Source organism: Cyprinodon variegatus, unplaced genomic scaffold (assembly GCF_000732505.1).
Source record: "Cyprinodon variegatus isolate N-32 unplaced genomic scaffold, C_variegatus-1.0 Scaffold204, whole genome shotgun sequence".
NCBI classification, from domain to species: Eukaryota; Metazoa; Chordata; class Actinopteri; order Cyprinodontiformes; family Cyprinodontidae; genus Cyprinodon; species Cyprinodon variegatus.
In genome coordinates this window covers 362739-389997 of record NW_015150657.1, presented here as the reverse complement: position 1 = coordinate 389997, position 27259 = coordinate 362739, and the positions used below count along the sequence as shown (strand labels likewise).

General features: G+C 35.6%; 1 protein-coding gene across 1 annotated transcript in view; it reads left to right on the top strand.

Annotated features, from left to right (window-relative positions):
• Window positions 1-25327, top strand: part of erbb4 (erb-b2 receptor tyrosine kinase 4) — a 367864-nt gene extending 342537 nt beyond the window's left edge. The window contains exons 21-28 of the mRNA XM_015379960.1: window positions 14059-14214; window positions 16083-16158; window positions 16271-16417; window positions 19175-19272; window positions 19547-19717; window positions 21796-22030; window positions 22608-22727; window positions 23091-25327. Of these exons, the coding sequence (XP_015235446.1) occupies window positions 14059-14214; window positions 16083-16158; window positions 16271-16417; window positions 19175-19272; window positions 19547-19717; window positions 21796-22030; window positions 22608-22727; window positions 23091-23758 (1671 nt within the window). The 3' untranslated portion in view covers window positions 23759-25327. The remainder of the gene's footprint in view (window positions 1-14058; window positions 14215-16082; window positions 16159-16270; window positions 16418-19174; window positions 19273-19546; window positions 19718-21795; window positions 22031-22607; window positions 22728-23090) is intronic.
• Window positions 25328-27259: the final 1932 nt, after the last annotated feature.

Below are 27259 nucleotides of genomic sequence, written 5' to 3'. Positions count from 1 at the left end.
CCTTCCTATGACTCGGTAGCCATGAAGTAGCCCTCAGCCTTAAAAAGGTTGGTGACCCCTGCTCTAAGGCCACAGTGCTAGCCACTGCCATACATTTCAGCCCTCTCAATGATACATGTATAGATAAAATAAATCTGCTATCACTACAACTACAACCAGTTTCACATATTTTTTGTTGATCTTTTGCATTCAATTTTTATATACTCCACTGGTAGTTAGGATGTGTTGCAACACGATCTATTTGTTATCTGAACAAATGTATAGTAAAGGTTTTCATAGTTTAGCCTGAGAACTGACAACCACAAGCAACATTTTTAAGCGTGAGGCATGATGGAAAATAAAATAGCAAATTTAAGTTAGCAGAAAAAAAAATTGGGCAGTAAAATACTTGTAAATGTAAAATACTAGTAAAATGTGATGAAAGTTCTAATGTAGTAAATATAGTATGCATTAGTTTTGATACAAAAAAAAATGCTATCAGATATTTAATAATGAACAAACCCTTGAACCCTGGAATGTTTTTGCATCCCTCATTGCAGGGATTTCCTGCTCGATTACCAGACTCCAACCCTTGCAACAGATCAATCATAGATCATGGTTAATGCCTCCCGTTACGCACATTGTGATTGCCCTGTTATTATCCCACTAATTACGACTATCATCATTATTATCATTTCTCTATTACAGTTCATTACTTCCGAGCCGAAAAAGGGATGGTATAATAAAAGAAGTGTCAGTTATTCTACTTATTGACTGGCAGGAGTGTAGTAACAGACGGTTTTCTCTTCTCTCTAAAGTTGATTTAGTTTTTATAAAAGTCTCAAAGGCTGCTTGACCAGATATGTGTGGGTCTGTCTGATTAAGGTTTAAGCTCCTTTACAGCTTAATGAAAAACAGAGTACAAAGGATACTTCACTCCTATAGGACCAACAAAAGCATTCAATTATTTATTTAATTATTATTCACTTGAGTGTTACAATTTTTATTTGATCAGCAAAAAATAAAAAAAACAAAAGCAATACTGAGGCTGTTTTCTTTTTTAATATATTTACCTGCAAAGAGAAAAACAAAAAACAAAAAAAAAACATGAAACTTTCCAAATGATGTACTTTAGACATAGACTTAAAATGCACGAAAGGTGAATCAGTGTGAGGAACATATACTCAAATAAACTAAGCCATTCCCTCAATGGAAAACCAAAACACACAGGATCACTGTATTGCCATTCAGATGTGAGGTTTTGTGTTCACGAATTGATTGAAAGCACAATAGTAATTGGTAGTAGTCATATTCCTCCTTTTAAGATTGAGCATTACTCAGAATAAAGGTTTATTTAATAACGTTGGACACAAATTAAGCTGGGCTCTGCCGCAAAAGTAATTATTTATAACTGCAGCCATTGTGTGGTTTCCTACAAAACCTGACCAGCCCCTCATAGAGCTAAGAGAATGACATCTCCTTCCGCTTTTCCCTCATTGACAGAGAGACTGAGCATGACAGAGACGGGCAGAGAAGCAGATTAAAGCATGCCAAATACATTTACATATCCATGTGGTGTCTCAATCTTCTCTTATTCTCACTCATCTCATTGGCCCTGTTGCCTTATTGCTGGGCTTGAGTGGGTTTCTGCCAGGACAAGGTCATGTTTCTGGCGTATGTTATGAATCTGCCACCTGATCCCAAAGATGCCTGTAGGGACCTGGTGCTCACAACATGCTGGCAGGGTGGCAGGAGTGATTCTGTGTAGGTAAACCACAAGGATGAAAGAGTGGATGGTGCAATCTGGGTCAAACACAAAATGCAACACCTTTCTGCCCCCCCTCTGCTTTTGTCACTGATCTTCCTGTTTGTTCTTGTCTTGCTTCATCGCCATGGAATCAGCTTTTAATGGTAGAGCATCAGAAATCTGATGTTATTTTAAAAGGGATTCGCTGCAAGCAATGACAGTCCATGCACTCTCATTGTCACATTTTATGTGGATCAAAGGTCCCCAGGTGTGCGGTAGAGTACTATGCCTTGTGATCTAGACAGACAGAAGCAAAATACCTATGGGCTGACCATTTGAGATTATGCCGAAATATTACTTATGAAAGATTAACAGAAAAAAATAAATATATATATATATATATATATATATATATATATATACAAATAAAGCAGTCTAGTACTTTTGGGGTTGATTTTGCTTTCCTTTCACCATATGCTGTCATTTTTTATCGATATTAAACATACAAATCAACTATAAATACATTTGAAAAAAGTAGGTCAAGGGAAGTGTTTTTATAAATCACATTTAAGTAAGAAGCGATCTAAAGGGCTGCATAGAACAGAACATAAACGCAGCACATAAAGAAAATTACATTGCAGTAGCATAATAATAAATTGAAGAAAGATTGGACAACAAACTTAAACTAATTATGTTTCTGAATTATTTTTAAGTTCAGCAGTCAAACATTCACCTGCACATTTTTAGCAGTAGTTATAAATAGAGAGACACTTTTAGCATGTTTGTAGAAGTAAGGGGAACAATATCCCTCATATATTTATATTTCTAAATGTCTGTTGTTATATAGGTTTTTATTTTAGGCTTTTAGTGTCTTAGCTTTTATCGGTGCAACTCTGTACTCTCTTCCTTAGTTCTACCAAATGCCTAAAGCATGCTCATTGAAGCTGATGATAGACTTTCATCACTCTGCCAGCCTTTCTCCCTTAGCAAAATTTGGTTGAAAAGATTCAAAAGTTTGGGAGCTGTATAAATAAAAATGTTTTTGAAAATTGAAAGATAAAAAATACATAAAGATGCTTATTCCTCCCTAATTCTGCCTAAAATGTAATGGATTGATCAAATCAACTTAACTTTCTTAATAAAAGATACTTATAAAAATTTAAATTTAATTTAGAAAGAATGTAACATGTTATTAGGAAGCACTTATGACAGTCAAAGGGACCTGAAAATTTACAGGAAAATCTACAGGAAAAAAATAACTACCGGTATTTAATTTTTAGATTAAGGCTCCACTTGATTAAAAATTCTACTTAGTACATGGAATTGTTTTAGTTTTGTTTCTTCTTTTGGTTTAAAAAAAAGTATCTACTACAATAGCTTTTTAATTGTCTAGCTAAATAAACAAGATAAATTCTCTCTTTGTCTCTCTTATGCAAAAAGCTAATTTCTCTTAAAGCTTGAACTGTGTGTTTTATTGGTATGGCCTTGCCAGTACTTTAATCCATCTTTCACTGCTTAAGCATTTTTGTCTAAACTACCTTCAGCAGGTTATGTAGGCCAAGAGGTACACATCATCAGGGCTGCTAACTTTTCACCAAACCTTGGGAGTGAGATTTTGAATTAGTTTGGACAGGAAACCCTTGTCATGTTTAGATTTATAGGCTATGATGATAGGTGCAGCTATAGGTTGTAGGTATTCAGAGGATTTAACTGAAACAAAGTGAACAAATCTAGGATTTTTTTAAAGCACAGTAAATTTTACTGAATAACAATAAATGATCTGTAGTTATGTGGAACTTTTTACATAAGATATACATTATCAATTTTATAGCCTCATAGTCTTTCAATCTCATCCTGACAAAGGTTGCCTGTCCAAACTATTTCAAAATCTCACTCCATGGTTTGGTGAAAAGTTGGCAGCTCTGTACATTCAGTCTCCACATTAATAATTGAAGCTAGCTGCTGTATATTTTATTCATATTTACTCAAGCACTAGATTGCTTAAACCTTAATTAATTCACAAAGTGAATTATATTAGTCCAGATAAAACAAAGATAAAAGTTCATATGACATACCTTGTAATAACTGCTCAGAATTCCAGTTTTTTTTTTTATATCTGGCACAGGTCTTTCAGCTTCGCTGCTCTCAGCACAGTGAATAGGTGGGCTGGTGCAAAAATACAGACTGGGTATGAACCTGGCATGTCCTCATGTGTTAGCACTAAGGTTGAGTTGAAAAACGTGTACTGGATGTCTATCAGCATGCTAATTTTATACATAAAAAGTTAGAATGGAGTTGAGGTTTAATATCTGTCGTTTCTTAGCTTGGAAAATTGGGGATACGGAGTGAGAGCATGTGAAGACGCTGCAGCCCTGCATCATTAATTGCACAACAAGAATCTAGTGCATAAAGGACTGTAAAATTATGTTACAAGATCCTATTATTTTCTTATGAACACTGCTCTTTTTCTTCAAGTTATAAAGGACAATTTTTTTATTTCCAGATAGATCATTTAAATAAGTGGACCTCCTAATTTTCAATCATTCTGGTGATGTGTTTAAGTAAGGCCATCCTACATGCTCGCCCCCAGTTAGCAATCTTTTTCTACGCATGCGAACATTAAGGCGTATATCTGTGTTAAGCTACGGTTTCAGACAATCGATGAAGCTCACCTTTTTTGCAATGGCAGAGGGTTGTAAGAGAAAAAGTGTCTACAAATTGTATGAGAACAAAAGAAAGGCGTAAGAAGAGGCACATATATCCCAGAATGCTTTGCGCAGAGAGCTTGAATAGCATTATGGGATTTGCTGTCACAGTGGCCTGCTGTCGCTATCGGACAGCGGCAACTAATAACAAAGATGGCGTGGGCACCGTGCAGTGGAGAAGGAGTCACGTGCCCAACAGGGAGCAAAAAGTAGTGATCATCTGTCCGAACAATAAGTTAACTTAGTTCACTATAAAGTCCACTATATAGTCCCCACTCTATATAATGATTTAGGGGTTAGGGTGGACGTTTGGGCACAGAAAGCCTGTAAGATCTATGAGAACAGCAACTTTAAAACATAGTGTGCATGAGGAGAAATGGGCTTGTGCACACTCTCGCATGCGTTTAATAGGTGTGCTCTCTCACGAGCGGGTACAGGGTTGTGCATGTGCATTTCTTTTGTCAAGAGGTTGAGGTCTTTTTAAAAATTGCCGAAAACTCTTCCACAATACCTTTTATTGGTTTTGTTGATCACTTACTTTAACTTCTGCTTACTGTATGTGTGAATTGATTCTCTTTACTAAAAGCTGAATTAGATAGTCTGGGGTATATTTTGAAAAATAAAGTTGGATGCGAGTTCTGTTGTATAAACGTACTGTAAACAAGACTAGAGTTACATTGGAAAGGATAACAGAAAACACTGTTTTGCCCGTTGGCACTTAGGTACAGGTGTAAGAAATTCAATTTCTGATCAGACACCACCAGCTATCTATTCATTCCACTTTTTGAAAAACCAATGAAATGTAACCTTGCTGTCTCTACCTACGCACAGTGGGATCAAGAGGTCAGCTAAATTGTTATGATAAATTCTTACAACAAGCAATGTATTCCTGTCAAATTCTCAGCCATTTAATAATATTCATGAGCTCTTATTGCTCCAAGGCTGTTAATATTATTTCCATGACAGTTGTCGGCACAAAGTAAGTCCACCAGCATGCAGAAGTAAGGTCATTGCCTTCTCAGCTTTTACAGCACCTGTAACTGCAAAGAAGTTGAGTCTTATTGGAATCAATGGCTGCTAGGCAGCCTCACAGCAGAAATACACCTAACCTCAAATCCTAATTATTTATGCTTTTTTATTTTATATCACAAGTTTATCTTCTTTCAAATTGTCTTGCTTTTTTGCAGTGCTAAAAATAAAAAATAATCCTGTCATTGTAGTGTCAAGTTCCTATGTTGGACACAAAGCTTAGTGTTAATGAATCAATTCCTACTTCTAGGTTAAAATGTCTTACATTTCTTACCCCGCTCTACCAGTAGGACAGAGAAGAGGAATGGGTACTAACAAGTTTAATGAGCTAATTGAGCCCCTAATGCTGTTTATTTTGCACCAGGCACCACCTGCCCAGAAAATGGCTTTGATGCTGTATATTCTTGCAAGTGCCTGCTCAGTGACACTTAGAAATAGTTTCATGAGATGATCGTCTTTTGCCAAGCAGTTCACAGCCTGACAAACACGTATATACATGCTTTGCATCTGCCTCGAGTATGAGAAGACGTCCGCAGATTTAAGTGTGCCCAAGCATGTAGGAGCCTTTCTTGTTGATAGGTTTTGAGTATTAATACGTGAACTTTACTTTTCCTTGGGGTAGACATATTAAGGGACACATATGTCTATTATTTCTCAATCTTTGAAAAGTTTTAACGACAAGAGAACAAAAGAATAGAACAGGAAAATATATATATATATATTTTTTTTTTCTCAGATTTGGGAAACTATGTTATGTCAGCAGCAAAAGAAAATGTAAGTAGATAGGCTCACACATTACTAATAAAGATAATAGTTACTAGACTATAAAACAAAACAATATCTGATTTAAAGGTAGGAATCTAAATTTAGAATCAACAGCTCAGTAGCCATTGGAAAGACTTACATCACCAGAAAGTACTGTGGGTTAACCAAAATTGAATACTAAGATTAAATCAAGTTTACGACATAAATCACGAAATATGCATCTCTGGTCAGGGTTATTGAAGAGTATAATAAAAAAAAGGCAGTCAAAGGAAAAAAGGCAAATATCAGGATGATTGCTTGGTAGAATTGCTGTCTGTAGGAAAGAGCTCGAGTTCAAATCCCAGCAACATGAATTTTTTAATTAATGGACTTTGCATCCCACTGTGCATGTGTGGCCTCTCTCCCAGTGTTACAGCGTAACTGTTGGGTTAACTTAAAGTTGCCCATAGAGATGTGTATTGATGCATGATAATTTGCCCTCTCTTTTTCTGTGCTCTCCTCTGATAGACTGATGACCCATTTCTGAACAATAACAGTCAGATATACACTGTAGGAAGCCCCCAGCCGAGAAAACACATGTAATGTTCAGGCAATCTCTTCTCAGGTGAATATATAATCCCTTTCTTGGGATAGCACGTGGGCACTGCAGATGCACACGCCGCCATGAACACTGATGGCAGCCTGTCAGAAAAAGCCAGGTCTATTTTGATGGATGGTGGAACAAACATGGAACTTGGTCATTTTGCAACTTCAAAACTGTATTATCAAAGTGTTTTTTCTATTAATTTGAGCATTGAACTGAACTCCTTAGATTTTTCTAAAAAGAAAATATGTTGCTTTTGGTGTGGTCACACCTTGACGATTTAGCCAACATATGCCGATGTATGAGAAATGTGTCAAAAACACTGGCGGACGTTGGATAATTTATGGGTAAGTTTTGTGTAAGCACGCTGGATCACGTCGACATACAGCAAGTATGCCAGTGAATGTTCATATCTGGGCCATAAGTTACAAGTAAGTTATGTGGTCATTGACTGGTTATTTGTGAGGTACTCATAAATCATGGTGTCTAGCCAATCAAAACCTATGAGTAACTTGTGCATAATTGATGCGTAACTTATCAAGAACTTACTTTCAGTGCATATTGATGTATGCATGTATATTTGACGTGTTCCTAAGAAAGTGTTTCTAACTCACAGCTACTGTATAATGGTGTATTGGCAGTGTTTTGGAATAAAAGGGGATTCACAGGTGGAAACTGTCAGTACTCCTCCAAACTTCATGGTGATCAGACGTTCCACAAGAGATGGAGGATCTGGAAAGGCTTTGACAAAGGTGGGGTGTGATGGATCCTCCCTGCGTCCTTGCTCTATATAGTCGCCCATTCCCCCACCAACAAACTTCTTAGCAGACATGACGCTGAATATGCTGCGACTGCAAACCTTTTTTCCTTTTTCTTTCTTTCGTTTTTTTTTTTTTTTTCCACGGGCGGTAAAGAGCAGCTAGCTTAATACTGTGAGTGCAATGTTCTTCTACTTTTTATGCAGGCCGGGCGCCTCCGGGCGCATTGCTGCCCCATCAGAACACTGGCCTGTGCCATATCGTGGGCATTATGCTGCTGTGCTTTATGTATAAGTTAGGCTGTCATTGGACATAAGTTCTGGAATCTTTATGAGTGCTCCACGTATATGTACAAAATTGAAAGAAAAAAAAAATAAAAATACAAATTTCAATGTATGCCAGCATTTTAGAAGATGCTGGGACATTGGCATACACTGGCTAAATCTTCAAGGTGTGCTAGAACCATTTGGAATGCAGAAGGCTGCACTGAAAAATTTGTGGTGTTTACTGCTTCATTTGTTTTCTTCCTCTTATAAAATAACTGTGTTGATGATTTAGGGGATGGTTAGGACCCCTGTGGATTTGTGGGCAGCTTATTTCTGAAGGTGTGATTAAAAGAGGGTAAGTATAAAAGCAGGAATGTCAATTTGGTGCCAGACTCACCTGAAATACATGCTACCCTGCTGGCATCAATGTGGGTGATGAATTCAGGTTTAGTGCAAGTTCAAATCTTGGCAGTTACTTGTTTCTATCCCACCCACATGGGAGGGTTTTAAATGAAAGTAACCAAGCAAAAAGAAAAAAAAAAGTTTGTTTCTTCTGCACGTCTACAGCTACTTCTCAGTCTGCACACACCATCAACTCCCCTCTTTCAGTCTCATTGTGCTGGTAAATTAAAATTCACGGGTTGCCAAGCCATCTATTCTCCCTCCACTGCTTAATTGTCTTGAAAATTGAAGGGATTACTGGGTGCGATTTATGTATAAATAAGAATCTGTCAAAAATCTGGCAGCATATAATATGATAGACAAACAGCTATAGTGTTGATGATTTAGGAACTGTGAGTAATGGCCAACATAAATACCTTACAACCCACATCAGTCAGATTTTCCCTTACAGCAGCACTTCAGACAAAACACTGATAACTGTTAAGTAAATGACCAGCATGCATTAGTGCAAAGAAAAACACATCATTGCTCTCTAAATTTGAATGACTTAATATATCTGTAAAGAAGCGTTATTTTTACTAATTCCATCAAACTGAGGAGAAGTAATTTAGGTTAGAAAACTTTCATATTGTGAAACACTGTACATTTCTATGGCCTACAGTATAGCTCAGTATTACATCTGGATAGCTTTTTTAGTTATAAATGTTTTATATATCACAGTGATCTCTTACAATAATAAATTGGCAGCCATCTGCAGCATGTGAGGGTTTCACTGTGTAAGTTACAGATCTATATTTGGATTTCAGCTTGTATGTAAATGTGCAGGTGCGTGTTGAAACTACCCACTCCTCTTTGAGAGGAAGTCAAATGAGACGGGGTGATTACAGCCCCACCAATGTAATCTCACATTTTAGAGTGCTCTAGCTCAGCTCCACCTTTGACTACTCTGCTTCTCTCTACCTCCCCATCCACTTCTCCTTGCATTTTATCCAGTTCTTGCTAAATGTAATTTGTTACGGTTCCAAATAAGGCCTGGGTTTTCAGTCTTTTTCACCACTTCAAACAAAGTAGCTCCTTTTATTGCTTGTCCAAAATGAAATTGTTTCCGCCTCTCCCATCATCTGACCCATCTTTTCCTCAGGTCCACTCTTACAGTTTTCTACAAATGGCAGTAAAGACTTTCCATTTTTGGCAAAAGATGTACTGATAGAATTGAAGGGCCTTTAAAGGCATGTACAGTGATGATTTATTTATTTATTTATTTTTGTAGCCTGAGGACTATATTGGAATTTTCAAAATCAGGATTGCCAGATTCACTGACATGCTATTTATTCACTGACATGGTTACAGTATGTGTAAAAGCACATAAGCAATAGATTGTATGTATGTATCTATGTGTGTATCTATGTATGTATGTATGTATGTAATCATTAATTATCCAGGTAAATCACACTGATATTAAAGACCAATGGTAAAACCTAATGGATAATAATTTACAGCATCCAACATAAACAACCAGTGTGAATACGCATGCATGTAAACTACTGCCATAGCCCAGATTGGGCAGAAAAGAGGTGGCAACAAGATGCCTTAAAAAATAATAATGGGCTGCATCAACTGTGATTTGGACATGATTTTAAGATGGGAAAACCACATTACATCTATGAACATTTAAGAAGAACTTTAAATCATTCGACTTGTACTGAAGTACATTTTAAGTTGCTGGCAGTTTTCCAAAAGGATGTTTAAGTGTGTTGGCAAAGCAAACAAGTACAGTATCATCAGCATGGATACATAGAAAGGGCATTTGGCAATTTTTTATCCTAATGCTCAATACAGTATAGATTGAAATAAAGGATGCACCCAAGATAGAACCTTTTTGATCCTGGAAGACAAGTGAAAGAAAGACCAATCATTAGCACACACCGTGAGTTCTCAGATTTCAACCTATTTAAGTGGATTCAAGTATAGTTTCACTATGCTAGTAAATGTGCTGATAAAATTTTGAGGCCAAAGGGGAATGCACAGAACCCTTCTATTTAGAAGTTTTCTGCAGCTTGCATGGGCTGCACTGTATTCAAAAAACAGATAATACCAATTACAAACTTGAGGTTGTATGTATTTGATGGGCAGCAATTTCATTAAATATGTTGCAGCTTTTCTTTTTTTCAAATACATTTTGGGGATCAAAAACTGGTCCCCATGAGGAGAAGTTCTGTTCTTGGGGTGTAGTTTAGGTTTAGGACTAAGGTTTGATTTGAGTTTAGGTTAGGTTTAGTGTTAGGTATAGTATAGTAATGGTTAAGATAAGGGTCAATGTTAGGCTATAGAAATGAATGCAAAATGAATTAAAGTCAATGAAAAGTCTCCAGTGTGAAATAACATGGGTGCGTATCTGTGTGTGTGTATTTTTGTGCTTTACAGTCCATGGCAAAAAAGGATTTACCCATTAAAATCTAGTAGCAATGATTTGCATGGATTGCATTTACAATCCAGCAAAGTGCATTAACAATTCTACCTGGTGTTGTTTTGAATTACTTGAAAATCCTGAAAAAGTGGAATCTAAGTTCTACAATTATTTTTATTTTTTTTAAATTATATATATATATATATATATATATATATATATATATATATATATATATATATATATATATATAATATACACATATACATGCATATATAAATGTATACATGTATACTTAAGCACACATAACAATACATATAACAAAACAAATTGATCATGTCAATATGTCTGAATGCCTAAAAATGGGTAGTAAGTAGTGAAACGTATGTACTCTTTCTCCAAAGTTCACCAATTATCCTTTAAAATAATTCACATGTCCTAATTAATTATATCAAACTTATGGAAATCCAAAAATAATTTAAGAAGATATGACCATTTTAAAAGCTTGCACTCTTTACAGCTCTCTAAGAAGAAAACAACCGTTAAAATGCTTTAATATACGCTGGAGCCAGCTGGTCAGTAACCAAAGCAGTTAAAATCTTTGCACTTCTTGCTCCTAAGCACTGTTTTTCAAAAGAAGCTCGATTGAACTCAAAGCACAATTTATCTACAGTAAGTGAAGATAATTACAGCACTGCATAATAATAATTGTGTGCACTTAGCAAACATCTTGCAACTGTCCAAAAAAATGACAACTCCAACTCTTGATAAGACACAACCAAGTTAGAGTGAGTAATAATCTTGACTTAAAACCCTTGGCATTTACAAAATTGAGAAATGTAAATGTTAAAGTTTCTGTTAATATCTGCATGCTATTTGAGTCTTCAGGTTGCATCAAGCAACTTGGCCTGAAATTAACATGTTGGTATCGCTTGTTTTGTTTTTTGAATGAACATTTTTCAAATAGTGTTTTATGGGCCATTTTGGAATACAAAGATATACAACAAGTCTTCCAGGTTGTAGCAATCGGTCACTCAATAGACGATAAAACAGCAGTTTGCGGGCTCGTGGCCAACATAGTGTATGGGTGTTAATCTGCAAGGGCTAGCGTGCAGTATATATATATATATATATATATACATATATACATATATACATATATACATATATATATATATATATATATATTTTTTTTTTTTTTTTTTTTTTTTTTTTTTTTTTTTAAGACCAGACAGCAATGTAAATAGCAAAATAACAGTTGCTGCTCCCCAGTTGGAAATAAAATAAAACTCTAGGAGAGGATGCAAATACATTTTTTTTTTTATAAGTGCAGTGTTATCCATTAAAGCAGCAAACAAATGCATTCATTACTTGTACTGTATTTTGCGTATCCTAAAGGCAGCCGCAACCGGTAAAGGCAGTGTAGACATGGCAGATATGATCATTAGATGGAGGAGATGTAGGCAGATAAGACAGAGAGGAAAAGCAACTTTCCCAGTTAAGGTAACTATCTTTAAATGACTGAAGGAAATAATTACCAGGACTTTTCGCTTAAGATGACTTGGAACCTCAAGCACGAGTGACTCCTAAGTTTCATAAAGCCTAAAGTGGTCAGGGCTTATTTCTATCTTCACCTGCACTTTAGGTAAGCTCAGCTTTTTATGCTGCATCATTACGTATGATCTGGCTACTGATTTTTATCATTTTGTTTTCATTCTTTTGCTCCTCTAAACTGTTAAATTTGGTTACATCTGTCTTCATGATTCACAACAGGTTTGTTATATGAGCCTCTGGCCTGACCAGAGATTATTTCTCCTTTGTGTTACTTATTTGCGCAGGGTGCCTCTGAGCACACTATTACCCCAGAGAAAAAGTACAGCCCTTAAAGCTCTGGGCATCACCACTTTGCTATGTCTGAGGAAAAAAGTGTAATTTGGGTGTTGATTCTCTAATACTAGCCTACTTTACTCAGTGAAACCAGGAACCACTCAGCAAGTGTTTGTTGGATAAAATGTATGCATTGCTGCACTGCGTGCTGGTTAATGTAATGGGAAAAATGCATGACTACAGACTCTAAAGGGCACTTTTTAAAGAAGGAATCCAAGACAGGGAGGTTAGGCTAAAGTACTTTGTTCAAGTAAAGTGGGTTGTACACTGATTTTTTTTTTTCAAATTCTAGCCTATGCTTTATGAATAAAAGCACATATGCGTTTTAGAGGAAAAAAACACAGCAGCAGAAATTTAAAATAGTAGTTTAACCTGAGCTGAAGGGAGGAGTGCTGAAAAAATTTCTTCATAAAAAATCTTTTTGAGATCTTTTCCTTCGATACTTCTTCCTTTTAAGGATCTATACATGTTTGTGGGTGAGGGTTTTATTACATAACCAGGCCTTTAATGATTAGAAGGTCTTATTGTGGTAGTTGCTAAGATTTATGTATAGAAAATCTATATTTTCAAGAAATAACATTATGGTTGCAATGACAGTAACACTAAGAAAAATCACAACTCTAAAATAGATTTGACGGTGGTAATGATGATGGTGCTGTTTATAATGGCAAAAAAACTGAAGACACAAGCAGGGAGTCAGACCATGTATTTTATACACTGTAGAGTATTGTACAGCACTGTGAAGAAGGATTAGATTCCCTTAAAACAATTTATGCTTTATACCCTTATTTCCATAAATCCCTATAAAATTTAGAAGTTCGTGTGATGGATGAACATTCTGGGAAAGAAATAATGTCTCATTCAAAACTGATGCTCAGAAGAGAGCAATTATGAGCATTTTGACCTAAAAGTAAATGCTCAAAAGCATATAAAAAAAACATATCAGTGCCAATAGAGTATGTTTTTTTTTTTTTATGTTGCTGTCAGGTTTAGTGGAAGTTAGTTGAGGACCCAAATGCAAAAAATGAGGAGGCAGAGAGGATTTCTTGCCGATTTAATTTAGGTGTAGATGGTAGCAGAAGCATAAATCCGGAATAATAAACAGGTGACCTAAAAGTAGGAGATGCCAGGGAGAAACAGACATGAGTAGTGAAGTGGAGATGAGAATCCAGCAATAAGGACCTGCACAGGAAGAGTATCTATGGTAGACAAAACAAAGAATGGGCAAATAAGCTCATTGTAGGCAGGTTTTGTTAGAAGTAACTAGAAGGGAGCTAGGGGAAAGGAGACTGGCACAACAGAGAGTAGCTCAAGAAATACAACGCTGTTGAAATATAATTAGAAAACAACTAGAATGACCCAATATGAAAAAGAAACCAATGACCAAGAAAACACAGAATGGCATGTATCAAAGTGTAACTGGAAACTCAAAACGAAACTTAAACTTAGGTGCAGACAGTCATGACAGTTGTATTCTATATAAAATGTTATTTTTGTCTGTACTCTTATGATCAATCATCTTCATTGCAGGGAATGATGTACCTGGAAGAGCGCAGACTTGTCCACAGAGATCTAGCAGCCCGGAATGTTCTTGTCAAATCTCCAAACCACATCAAGATCACAGACTTTGGCCTGGCTCGGCTGCTGGATGTCAACGAAAAAGAATACAATGCTGATGGGGGAAAGGTTCATTTCAGCATCTTTTTCACAAATATTTGCACCACCCCATATAATTCAACAAATAAAACTGTAATGCTTTTTATATGTTTGAATTATTGCAATTTACTATTGGGCTCTTCACAGTGCATTAAATCCATGATGTAATATTGATTTAACTGTAGCTTGAAAAAACTTGCTTGCTATCTTGACTTAATTTCTTAAGATAAATGTGAAATAATTTAACAAAATTTACATATTTTTTCCCCTTTACTTTTCAGAATTATTTTATTTTTGTATAAAGTAAATGCAAACTTTCTAAGGACTTAAAAGCACAATAACTCTACGTGTTCTACAAAAGCATTGGCTTTTTATAGGACTTGTCTGATTCCGTTTATATATATTTAGAACGAACTTATTTTTTCTTCCAAAAGGGGGTGATTTAAGTTCATACATTAGAACCAATCCTTGTTCTGCAATCAGAGCAGTTTATCACATTTTATTTTCTGCAGTTTCATGTGATGGTTATGGAAATGAAATATTGAACAATTCCTTTAGACTGCTGCATTGATGAGTTATAAAATGAAACAATAGGCATTAACATTAATAAGGATTTCATAGCCTCAGGGAGGAGCATTACCAATCACAAAGGATGCTTTTTCTTGGAGTAAAATACTCTTCTGCTCTATTGAACCGTTTTATTTACCTTCGGGGAGAGGAGATCTCAAAACTCTGTAAACGTAGTGAATAAATCTGTCCCTGGGGCTGTGTGAGCACAGATCTCTGACCTTTTCTAATCTTTGTTTATCCTTTAGCTGACTAATAAATTGTTTCGAAACCCTCTTTTACCAAAGCAAACATATTCCTCTTCTCTCGCTCCTTACATGTATTGTGGTTTCTCTGTCTCAGCGTTCTCTCAGTGATGAGTGCTAAGGTGTTATCCCCTTAGCTGTAAAATAAAGGCACTTTAACCTTCAACATTCCCTCTTCTCTTGAGCTCTATCACTGTAATCAATGGAATTGGCCTTCAAATCTAATCACAGTGTTAAGATTTATTTCAGACCACACTCCTTTATGTTTTGTCTTTTTTTAATGCATTTAAGTCTGAGTACATGAATGCCTGTCTTTGTATTTAGGTGCTCAAGTCGGGCTTACGCTGTTTGATTATTTTGCTCTTTTCGGGGCGACTTTCCAGACATGCGAGAATTTTCCGATTGGCCCTACTTTCAGCCTGATTGTGCGTCGTGTAGTGTACATGGGGGTTATCAGGTGCGATCAGTCTCTCACGACCACCTCCCGATCACGAATCGTGAGGTGAGGTCCCAACTGTCGAGGGCAAATTGCTCAGTGGGCATTTGCAAACAAGGATTCATCTTTTTCTTCACCCTGCCATGTTTGCTCAGCCATGTCTTTGTCCAAATGCATCCTCGCTTTTTCTTTTTAGGGCTTTCAGTACAAAATTACACCAATTGCCAAGGCAGCAAGGTTTACTCTTGTGAGCTTCATATTCCTCTTCTACCGGATAGACGAGTCAGAGTAGCTCCATCTTGCTTGAGCTGAGTCAGACATGTTTTTTAGACGTACAGTGTGAGCATGTAGATCGCATCAGAGCCTCATGCTGCACATACATCGTGAGTTGTGAACTTAAACTGTACGACAAAACTTTAAAAGCTTAAGGTCGATATCGTGTTTGTAAAACACTCCCTTTAAACTCCTTTAATTTGTGATCACTTTTTACTGCCCAACATGGCTGAAATAGTTAGTTCTTACAAAATTACAGTTGAAATCAACATTGCAAAACGGTTTTCTAGCACACAAAGTTGTTTTTTATTTCTCTTATTGCTTTTGTCAATAATGTTTACATGTATGCATTAATAACACATAGTTCTGTATTGCAGATGCCAATCAAATGGATGGCCCTAGAGTGTATCCATTACAGGAAGTTTACTCACCAGAGTGATGTTTGGAGTTATGGTGAGTTACTTTTACAATCTGCTGAGATCATTGTATTGATCATTTCTGTATGATCAAGCTGCTCCATATATGGAATCTGATATTTCTTTTTCATCCATCTTTTGACTTAAAGGTGTAACCATATGGGAACTTATGACCTTTGGAGGAAAGCCATATGATGGAATTCCTACTAGAGACATTCCAGATCTGCTAGAGAAAGGAGAGCGCCTTCCCCAGCCACCAATCTGTACCATTGATGTCTATATGGTCATGGTGAAATGTATGTACAAACAAAACATCTGCAGCTAATTTTAATGTGCATGAGGCAACATAAACTTTTCAGGAAGCAAAGAGAATTTAATATTTCTAATATTATCTTCTGATATTAAAAAGGAAAGGATAAAAAATTAAATAAGGAAAACTGGACTTATATTTTGTAGTTTGAAATGTTTAGTTCTTTATCCAAAAGACTTTTCTAATCATAGCTAGTTAGGGGACATTTTCAAGCTTTTAAGCTTGTTTTGCAAGTGCTCTTTTGCTGATCAGATTCACAAGCAGAACTCCACTTTGATTCACCTAACAACAGGACATCGTTATTGCCATTAGTAATCTGACTTACTGGGAGATGTTTGGTTGTGTGCAAGAAACCGTAAATTGGTTTGAAACTGACAGGGGATCAGGCCTAACACTGAACTGTAGGCTTCTGAATGCTGAAATCTGAGGCTTTCTACTTAGTTTGGATGTAATGATAGTATTTCTTTTGACACAAATGGTTCCCTTCACTCCTTTCTCAAGCAATATGTGTTCTTTTCAAAACTATACAGATTTTTATCCTTTAAAAGAGGTTTCTTTAAGGCATAGGTGCAGATCTGAGTCTTCTACTGAGGAGGTGGCTTTCATTTGTTTAGCCACTCATTGAGCAGTTTTTAAATTTATGGGAATATTGCCCAAGAAGTAGGAAGTAGAAGTAGAAACAGATTTGACCAACTTGGGTGTTCTTGAGATTCGGTCTTGAAATGTTTATATTTTTAGTCATCATATGTGTTCCAGCAATTTTGCAAATACAATAAAGTTAGAAAAATACTTTTTTCTTTAAATTACCTTATATCACTTTGGGTTTCTTAGAGAATTTAGTGACTGATTTTTCAAAATTATGCTCTTAGATACAGCAGCCTGTGTCTGTCTGTCTGTCTGTCTGTCTGTCTGTCTGTCTGTCTGTCTGTCTGTCTCTCTGTCTGTCTGTCTGTCTGTCTGTCTGTCTTTCTCTCTGTTTATCTATCTATCTATAGATATACAGGGAGAGACAAGTTTTGTCTTTTACATCACAGTTAACTGTATTAACAACTTGTTGGCATTATTTGCCACACTCTCATGGAATGCCATCAGATAGCACTGTAACATGTGGTTGCTTTTGCAAGGGTATAGACTTGCTGCCAATTGAGGACTGGCCTTGTCCACTGCTCAGTGACATGGAGCCTCTGGCTGTCATTGTCACCTTGACTTTTTCTGCCACCCCCACCCCCAGTTCCTGCGCCAACTTGGCAAACAGTAGAGAGTATCCTTGTTATATGCTGTTATTTACAAAAAAAAGTTTATTTACTACTAAGTTATTTCATACCACCTTCTGCTTAATTTGTACAGCCTCAGTGTTCATTTCAACATATTGCCAATGATGCTCAGATAGGGTAATATCGCATGATTGCTTTGGTGCTGTATCCATGTGTCCACCAGTAAAATTGGCAGTAGAGGATATTTCTCCATATGGCAATTCCAGTGATGAAACAGTATTTATATTTAGGTTGAATATGTGACATGTAACAACACCTTTAAATAGGAAATGTGTATTTGCTCATTTTCACAAAACTAAAAATACAAAATGTGATTAAAAAAAAGCAAAAATGCTAAGTTCATGCCTGTCAGTTAAGCAAAATTAATAACTAAAGCAATGATGCTATACAAAGACATGTTTTTTATCTATTTTATAAATACTGTATGCAAGGCAGAAAAAATATTGGGAGTTAAAATTTGGTAAAGGATTTTACAATGCTTTTCTCAAAGTATTCATATCTTTTGAACTCTTCCACATTTTGTCAGTCTTATACAAGCCTTTTGTAAGTTCTCTAGCTGAATTCCCATATACTCAGCTACATCATCCTATGATCAACCCTGACATAATGTTTAAGAATTTTAAAGGTTTGAATAGAGAGATTAAGCAATACTTTTTCCTTCAAAAACATTTGCACTTTGCGAAAAAGCTTAATAGAGATCTGTAACTTCTAAATAGTTACCATGGCTGTTTTTCGGATCATTCTTAACAATGCTTTCCTTGCAAAGTTTAGGTGGACCTGTCTTATTACAGTAGGTTTGCAGTTGTACTATACACTTTTTATTACTGATAATTTACTTTACACTTCCCAAAACTTAATACCTGTCCTGTCTTGTGTGTTTGTTTGTGTTTATGATACTTTTCATTCAGCAGTGTTTTCAAACTAACATGAGGTCTTTACAGAGAATCTACAGTACACTAAGAATAAATAACATAATGTGGGTTGTCTATTAACGAATTGCAACAGATTTTTTTCTCTAGCCATCACAATAATGATGGGTGGATACAAATGCATTTGACATATTTAGATTTCTATTAATAAACCATTAAAAATATGTCATTTTTATTCTAATTTACAACTATGCATTAAATTATGCCTGTCTATCACATGAAATCCTTATTATGTGCACTGACTTTGGTTACAATATGACAGAATGTTAAAAAGTGGAGTTATTAACACTTCTGTGAAATACTATAATGAAAATCAGTTGTGCATATTACAGATGGCATAAAGACAGTAAATGAAAAATGTTTTTCTTCATGAGCTTATAGAGAATTGGTTCAGCTTTATAAGGGTTGCTTGATACCGCTCCACAAAAAAAAAACATCCAATAAGCATACTGACATCTAGGGTCCAACTTAAAGCCAGACACACACTTTTTTATATATATATATATATATAATATATATACTTTTTCTTTTCTTTTTTAGGTTGGATGATTGATGCAGATAGTCGACCCAAGTTCAAGGAGCTAGCCGCAGAGTTTACTCGAATGGCCCGGGATCCCCAGCGATACTTGGTCATCCAGGTTGGTTTTCTCATTTAATTTCACAGAAATTATATAAGGAAATATTTTTCATAAAAGATTGTCTGTTCACTCTTGGACCTAAACTGGGTATACCTCTGTAGAAAATTTGAAATCTGTGAAACTCTTGAAAAAATGAGAAAATTGAGAACTGAATTAATGATAAACCTTTACCAAGTAAATGATGTACCATATCAGTTTTGTCATATAGTATCAGTGGTTCTTTACATGAACTTTAGAATAATCTGAAAAATGCACACTTAAATATACTTATCAGGGTGATGACCGCATGAAGCTGCCCAGCCCCAATGATAGCAAGTTTTTTCAGAACCTGCTAGAAGAGGACGAGCTGGAGGATCTGATGGATGCTGAGGAGTACCTGGTTCCTCACTCGTTCAACATTTCACCTCTGGCATACACTCCTCGAACACGCATGGATACAAACAAGGTAAATAATTTTAGTATATGCAAATTTCTCCAAGTAAAAAGAATTTTAACTCTTCGGGAAAAATGACAGTTTCCTTAAAGCAATCTTGTCCATGTCGGATCTCATAATAGTTGAGTTTTTTCCCTTTCTAGAACATGAAAACTATTCCTTTTGTCCTATTTGTAAAGTAAAATGATGTACATCTCTAAAAGTGTGAATATTTATTTTTAATCTCTCTTCAGGCTCATCAAACATACTCGATTCAGACATATTTCTATTTATTTTAGTAGTCTTCTGTGATTATGATTGGACTTTTCAAATCTTTGTTGCTTTACAACTAAAAATATTTGCTTTACCATCATCTAAAAAGTAAATAAATTCTTGTCTCTTTGTGTTCAGTCAATCAGTATCATACTAGTGTTAAACATACAACATAACTTCCTACAAAATGCGTTATTATGAAGACATATGTTGAATTATATTATTTTCACATATATGGTATTTATAAGCAAATATATACATAGCAAAAAAGCGTGTACACTTTCAGACAGTACAAATATACACTTCCACAGTAGTCAGATTTATAAAAAAAAGAATGCACAGTTACATAATGCATGATTGTTCTGACAACACATTTTGCCAGCTGATAGATAGAAGGTAGAACTTTGAGTTTCCATGGCCTCATACTTCTAGTTCAGCCTGTCAGCTTAGATAGACAGCTATGTTTTCGTAGGCTTGTAGTTGTGCCATGCTCTTTTCCTTTCCATATGGTGGCTGAAATGTGCTGTGTGATGGTAGAAGCTGGAATATTTTTTTACAAACTAACCCTACTTAGAAATCTATATTTGTTTTATCACTGAACTGTCTGCTGTGTCGCATTATCGCTATCAAATCCTGCGGTTATGAAATAAAAGGAAAGTTGAAGGGGTATACATACAGTAAAGGGGTTTATATTTTACTATAGGATTGTGTCTGTCTTCTTATTTGATTTTTTCCTAATTCAACTCTTCCTAATATACTGTATTTTGGAAATTAGATTCTGTCCATTTGTATGATATTTTAAAACCTTTCCTTCAAACTGTTTTTTTTTTTATATATTTTTGTTAGCATTTATATTTTCTGTTGCTTCAATACTTAAATCTAGAACACAGTTATATCTGAATCTGAAAGATAACAGTTTGCTTTGTACATATTCTAATTAGTGGTAACCCAAATGTATTTAGTGACCAAGTCTATGTTGTGACAAGAGTCTATTTAACAGATCACAAACAATGAGACTGGTAATACAGTTTACAACTCTGTATCACCTAAACAGAAAAAGGACCATAGACAAACAGTGAATGTCCCGTCTCTAGGCAAAGGTGCAGCTCCATCTGATTTGTATTCACCTGCTTGTAGAACTGTAAATGTCATATTTACTTGTTTATATACCAAGTAAGTTATTAAAAGTATTGATTAGAAGTGGAATCAATATCTAAAGTTCAATTAGTTGAATATAATCTTGAATAGAAGATGCCATTTTACATTTTTTTCCCAATCTGTGTGTGCAATTAACCAAACAACTTCCCTTTGGAGTATGACGAAAGGCCCAAGGCTCTTAAGAAATAAAGATGAAAATAAAACTGAACAAATCCAACCTTTAAATAAAATTGAGAAACAGAGATAAATCAGTATAAAGCTTTACAGGGGATCTTGAAAATAACCTTTTTTTTATGAGCACAGATATAAATGAACACAGCAGGGCTAGGCTGATATCGCCACTTTAAGCTTTTTTAATTAAAATCCCTTTAATTAAATTGCTCATGGTAGTCAGGCTTCCATATCATTTTTATGCAAAGGTATTTCTCTCCTTTGCCTGCAATGTTTAAATATAAGAAAATAAAAAAAGGAAAAACAGAACTATGAACTTACATGAAACCAGTGAAATCCAATTTCAACACAGACTGTTTTTTTTAACATGTCTCTTACCTGTTATTTTATTTGTACACAATATACACATACACACATATACATTGCTCTTGAGAGAATATTTTTTTATTGCACATTGCTTCATCCCTATCCCAACAAAACCTTTTGTTTTTCAACTTAATTCTGTTCAGAACCAATTTGGCAGCCAGGATCCAAATTTCACCATGGGTGACATGCTGGGGACTCTGCCTAGAGTGGGTCAACCGATCTCTGGAAGCAGCCTCCCTTCACAGGACACTGCAGGGGCCCAGATTGGTTGTGGATATAACCTTGGTAACCAGGATGACCCTCGTTGTAATGGCACTCTAAGGAAGCAGGTTTCCTCAAGGTCAAACACGCTTGGTTCTACCCATGCTGCTGGACAAGGTAAAGCTGGTTGAAAGGCAGCACTCATACCACTGTTTACAAACAGCATTTTATATATATATATATATATATAATGCAGTTTGTAAAAAAATATATATATATATGAAAATATATTGTTGTTTGTAAAAAAATATATGTATACTGTATATATATATATATATATATATATATATATATATATATATATATATATATATATATATATATATATATATATAAATACGGTAACTCACTTCGCCAAGGCTCGATGCTCTACTAGAACATGAATGATTCTTCATTTGATGATGCCAACTGAGCAATGTTAAAAAGCACAGTTAAAAACAAACAAATATAATCAGATGTCTTGCAGTTCTTTAACACACCGGAAGCCCTAAAAGAACAGTGTGCTTATCAGTTACCTGACTGTAACTCTGTTGAATAATACTGCCATGTACAAGAATGCATTTTTTTTTTATCCTGTTGTTGACAATGACTTGAATGAAATATATATATATATCCAAAAACTACCTTCTTAGCCTTCACAGATCTTATAAATAAAACAAAGTTCTAACTTCATCCCTTCTGTTTGCTTTTCAAGGTGGTGAGGACAGTAGTGGACAGCGCTACAGTGCAGATCCTACCGGTCTCCTGACAGAGCGAGGGGAAAAGGGAGACAAGGATGGCTACACGGTTTCCATGAGAAAAAAGAACACATCAGGTTAAATCAATGACATTAAAAGAAAATGAATGCCAATTTCAATTACAAATTGCTTTAAGACTTATAGCATATAAATTATCAGTCAACCAGTAAAAAGGCTTAAATTGGAAGGCAACCAGACTTTCTATCAATTTTTTGAACATGTTTCGACATCTATTCAGTAGTCTTTTTTTCTTATTCTGTGTCTCGCACCGGAGCAATCTATAAGTCTGGGTGCCTTCCACATAAAGCCTGTTTTGTGGTTGTTTGATGCTTTAAGTAATGTCAATAGATGAATGGTTTATAGCAATTGAATGACTAACCGACAACTTATAGGACTAAGCAGTACAAGTAGTAATATCTTTGATCCCTCTTTATTCGCAGATCTCCATCCTGTTGAGGAAAACCCATTTGTGACGCGTCGTAGAAATGGTGATGCCCACGTGGTAATAGATGGAGCAAGTTGCCACACTTTACTCATAGCTGGGGCTTCGGCAGGACCAAAAAGTCAGTCTGTCCATGGTGATGATGAGTATATTAATGAGCCACTGTACCTGAATACATTCCTTAACCCTGGGGACAAGAATGGATTAGCTGGTGCAATTTCTATCTCTGCTTCTACATCTTCTACTGCACAATCAGTCTTGCAAACAGCAAACCCTTCCACATCAAGCCACATTGTTTCATCTACTGGATATGTAGTTACTCCTGGCCTACTCCCCCAACCAACTTATCCATCACATACCCTGCATCCAGGGCATTCAGGACACACCCTGCACACAGGCATCAGCAGTAGCACAATGATGTTTGACAAGAAAGCCAAGAAAGCAACTTTTGACAATCCTGAGTATTGGCAGCACAGTCTCCCCCCCAAGTCCACATTGCACAATCCTGAATACCTGCAGGACTGCAGCACTCGTTTCTTTTACCGGCAGAATGGACGCATTCGCCCTGCTGTGGCAGAAAACCAGGAATACTTGTCTGAGGCTGCTATGAAGGCTGGCAATGTTTTGCCACCCCCTCCGTACAGGCAGAGGAACACTGTGGTGTAGTGACCCATCTGTAGCATCTGGAGATAAGAAATTATGTCTTTTCAATGCCGTATTTTATCCTCCTGGGCCCTCCTTGCACCTTTTCTAAAAATGTTTCATAAACATCTCTGGTTGGAAGTCCTCTATTCTTGTGGTTTGAATCTGCCTTTTCACTGTAGACCTACAATGACTGTCACTGACAGCTGCATTTAAGACTTAAACCATCCTTTTTAACATGACTCCTAAATTAGAGGCATCTCCTGCAGGGAGGGGTCTGAAGAAAATTGTTATGGCATATTTCACTAAATAACAGAAACAATACAAGAAGACATAACAAACTTGTGTTGTTGACAAAGAAGAAATGAACTGTTAGTCAGATGAGGGTTCTTTTCATTGACACTGTAAGATTTAGTTTTTTTGTTCTGTATGTTTTAAGATTTTTTTTTTAACAAACTAGTCATGCACATTTAATTTTTTTTCAGCCTATAATGTGAAACATGCTTTCAGAGAATTATTTTGTCTTTATACAGAACTGAAGACATGCTGAATTTGCTTGATGGACAGTAGTTTCCATTCCCACCCACCCACTTCTTTGAGTTTCCCCTTTTCTAATACAAGTAAGCATGTAATACTTTGGACAAGCCTGAAGGCCTGACACACCAACAGTAACCAGACATTAATTTGCACATAAATGTATCAACCTCAAGGGTGCATTCCCCATTTCACCCATAGACTGCCACAGATAGGCTCTGGGCCCCATTGCAACGCTGACAGAGAAAATGGATGGATGGATGTACCAACGGATCAGCCTTCTGCCATTTCAAATGTATTCTGAAGTAGTTTATTTTAGATTTTGTACTGAAATATCTTTCAGGAGAAAGCAGACAGTTTTTCTAAGCAGAAGAAGGGCAGATAAGAAGAAACAAAATGTTTGATAGTGTGATTTTAAGCTTTTGGTCCTGTCCACACTACAGTAACATGATTAATTTAAACTATTTACACTTTCCAAAATCAAGATTTTTATACATTTGTTTTTTATTTTGCTTTTTGCTCCAACAATTATGGAGCTGTTTTAGGTTGTGTTTTCCACCCCTTCATGTTGTCCTTCCTTTATCCTTATTTTGGGACATAACCTTTTAATGCAAGCTCAAGAGGTAACTGAAGGAGAGGAAAGTGAAACAACTGTATGAAAAAGCACAAAATACAACAGGGAATGAGGACTGATATTACAACAGATTGCATTCTGGGATTGTTAGAGGTTTACTACTGGCTCTTGTAAACAGCAGTCTGTAACTCATAGAAGACAAAACTAGGCTTTTAAAACCCAACTTGAGAAGGTAAATATGAGCTTTTGGAAAATAGTGTTTAGGTTTTCTTTTTGGACAGTTTTCCCTATGAACATACAAAAATAAACAAAACAAAAAAACTAAATGCAGATGCTCTTGCATGTGTCTGTCATGTTGTCTGCAGAGCACATATTTATACTCATAAGGACTAAGAAAAAATATTGAAATAACTCATGGATGATTTATGTGTACATTAGTCTGTCTCATCTAAAATTTAGTGAAAAATTAGGTAATTTCTAGGAAAAAAAGGTAGTCAAAGTCTAGGTACTTGTGACCTCTTTATTGGGTCATTTCCATATCATCATAATGGAGGACTGGAGTGATCTACACAGATTTTGTTGCTCTATGACATTATAACCCATTTCCCCAAAAGTTTTTCCTCTGAATATTAGTATTGTTGTTGTAATTAACATTACTTGCTGCTAGGTTAACATTTACAGTAATTTTTTTCAGGCATCCTCAAGTTCTCTTTAGCAAAAACATTGGAAGAAATATAGGTTCAGACAGGTATCCAGAACTGTGTAACAGGGATCTCTGATTAAGATGCAAAAGATCTGTTGATATGTTAAAAAGTGAATACTTAGAAAAAATCCCTTTAATTACAACTTTTATTTCAAATATATTTCCAATAAGTCAGACAAATGTATCCATTAAAAAGTGAAAAAATGATCAGCCTGCCATATCAATGTTTAATGTTTCAGTGAACCTGGACCCAATGGCATAATTATCTTAATATATTGCAAATAAGTTAATTTTGGGGAAAACTTTTTCTAAAAAGATTTAGTAGAAACTTTATTGGAGTAGCTTTTGTTTATCAAACCACAATGTTTTATTATACTGTGTATTTAAATTATAAAGGTGGGGGGAAAACTGCTCTGACAACTGAGGAAGAAGACTGTGATTACAGCCCTAAGAGCTGTAATAATGAGCAAATTACATGTCATTACCAGATAGACAGTTGAGAGGAAAAAGACTGTATGGACAAATCAGTGTCTGAGGACGATAATTCACACATCAAAGGCAAAACAAGATTTTTGCACCACTATTTTTTAAGAAATACTCAAATGAACTTTGTGTTAGTGTCTGCTCTCATTTTTGCTTTGGTTGTGCCAAATGGAGAGCCTTTCCAGCCTTTCACATTTTTGATTTTAATGTGAAAGAAATGTATTTTGAACAAAGACAGGAATTTGTATACAAAACATATAGGATACATGAACTGTAATCATGTATAACAGTAACTCAAAACAACTTGATGCAATCTCAAAAAAGGGTTGTGAATAAGTTTAAAGAGCTTTTTAACTCCAAAAAAAAGAAAGTGAAAAACAAGCCACTGTTTTCTTTTTTCCAAGTTTGAAGATGCTTCGCTTCCCATTCAGGAAGCTTTTTCAATATTTTTATTTTTTTTACTACCATCCCTTTTTAATTCCACCCACCCCATTTAATATGAAGTATAAGCAGTGATTGTTTTTTGACATATTTTGTTAATTACTGTTTAAGATTTCTGTAACTAAACATTACTACTTTATTCCACATAAAACCCTCACAGAGACCACTAGCATTTATAGTAAAAAAGACGGTAACGCCTAACCATCACTGGATAATTGAATTGCGCTTAATGCCCTGCAACAGCTAACTGCTGTTTTTCTCCCTCTAAATGCAATTCACGCATATATGTTTATATGGCGCAAGCATAATTTAGCATGACTATTATTTTCATTTCACCAGCATTTAACTAATTAATTTTCATCACTTTGGCAGTTCAATAACTTTATATGAAGATGAGTGACACAATTTTAATCAGGGAAGCATCCTGTATAATTAGCTATTCAATTCACTGGATCTAATAAGTTTTTTGGATTCAGTATTGCTCATTTTGTGGTCTGGATTGAGGGTTGAAAGGCTGAGATTCTTTAAATGTCTGTAAGTAGTTTAGGTCCATTCCGACAAAATAAAAGCTCTGTCTTTCAGAAGAAAAATATTCTATTAATATGCCTCACAGTAGGTCTCCACATCTTTTAGCAGTGCATCCCAACCCTCAACTTGATACCTAATAGACACAGGCAAGCGAACATCATACTATGCAGAGTGAGTACATCTTTCAAGTGCATAGTATGTAAATTTATATTTTCCTCAGGTACTATTCAGTTTTGATATATTTGTCTAAAACAACTTAAGA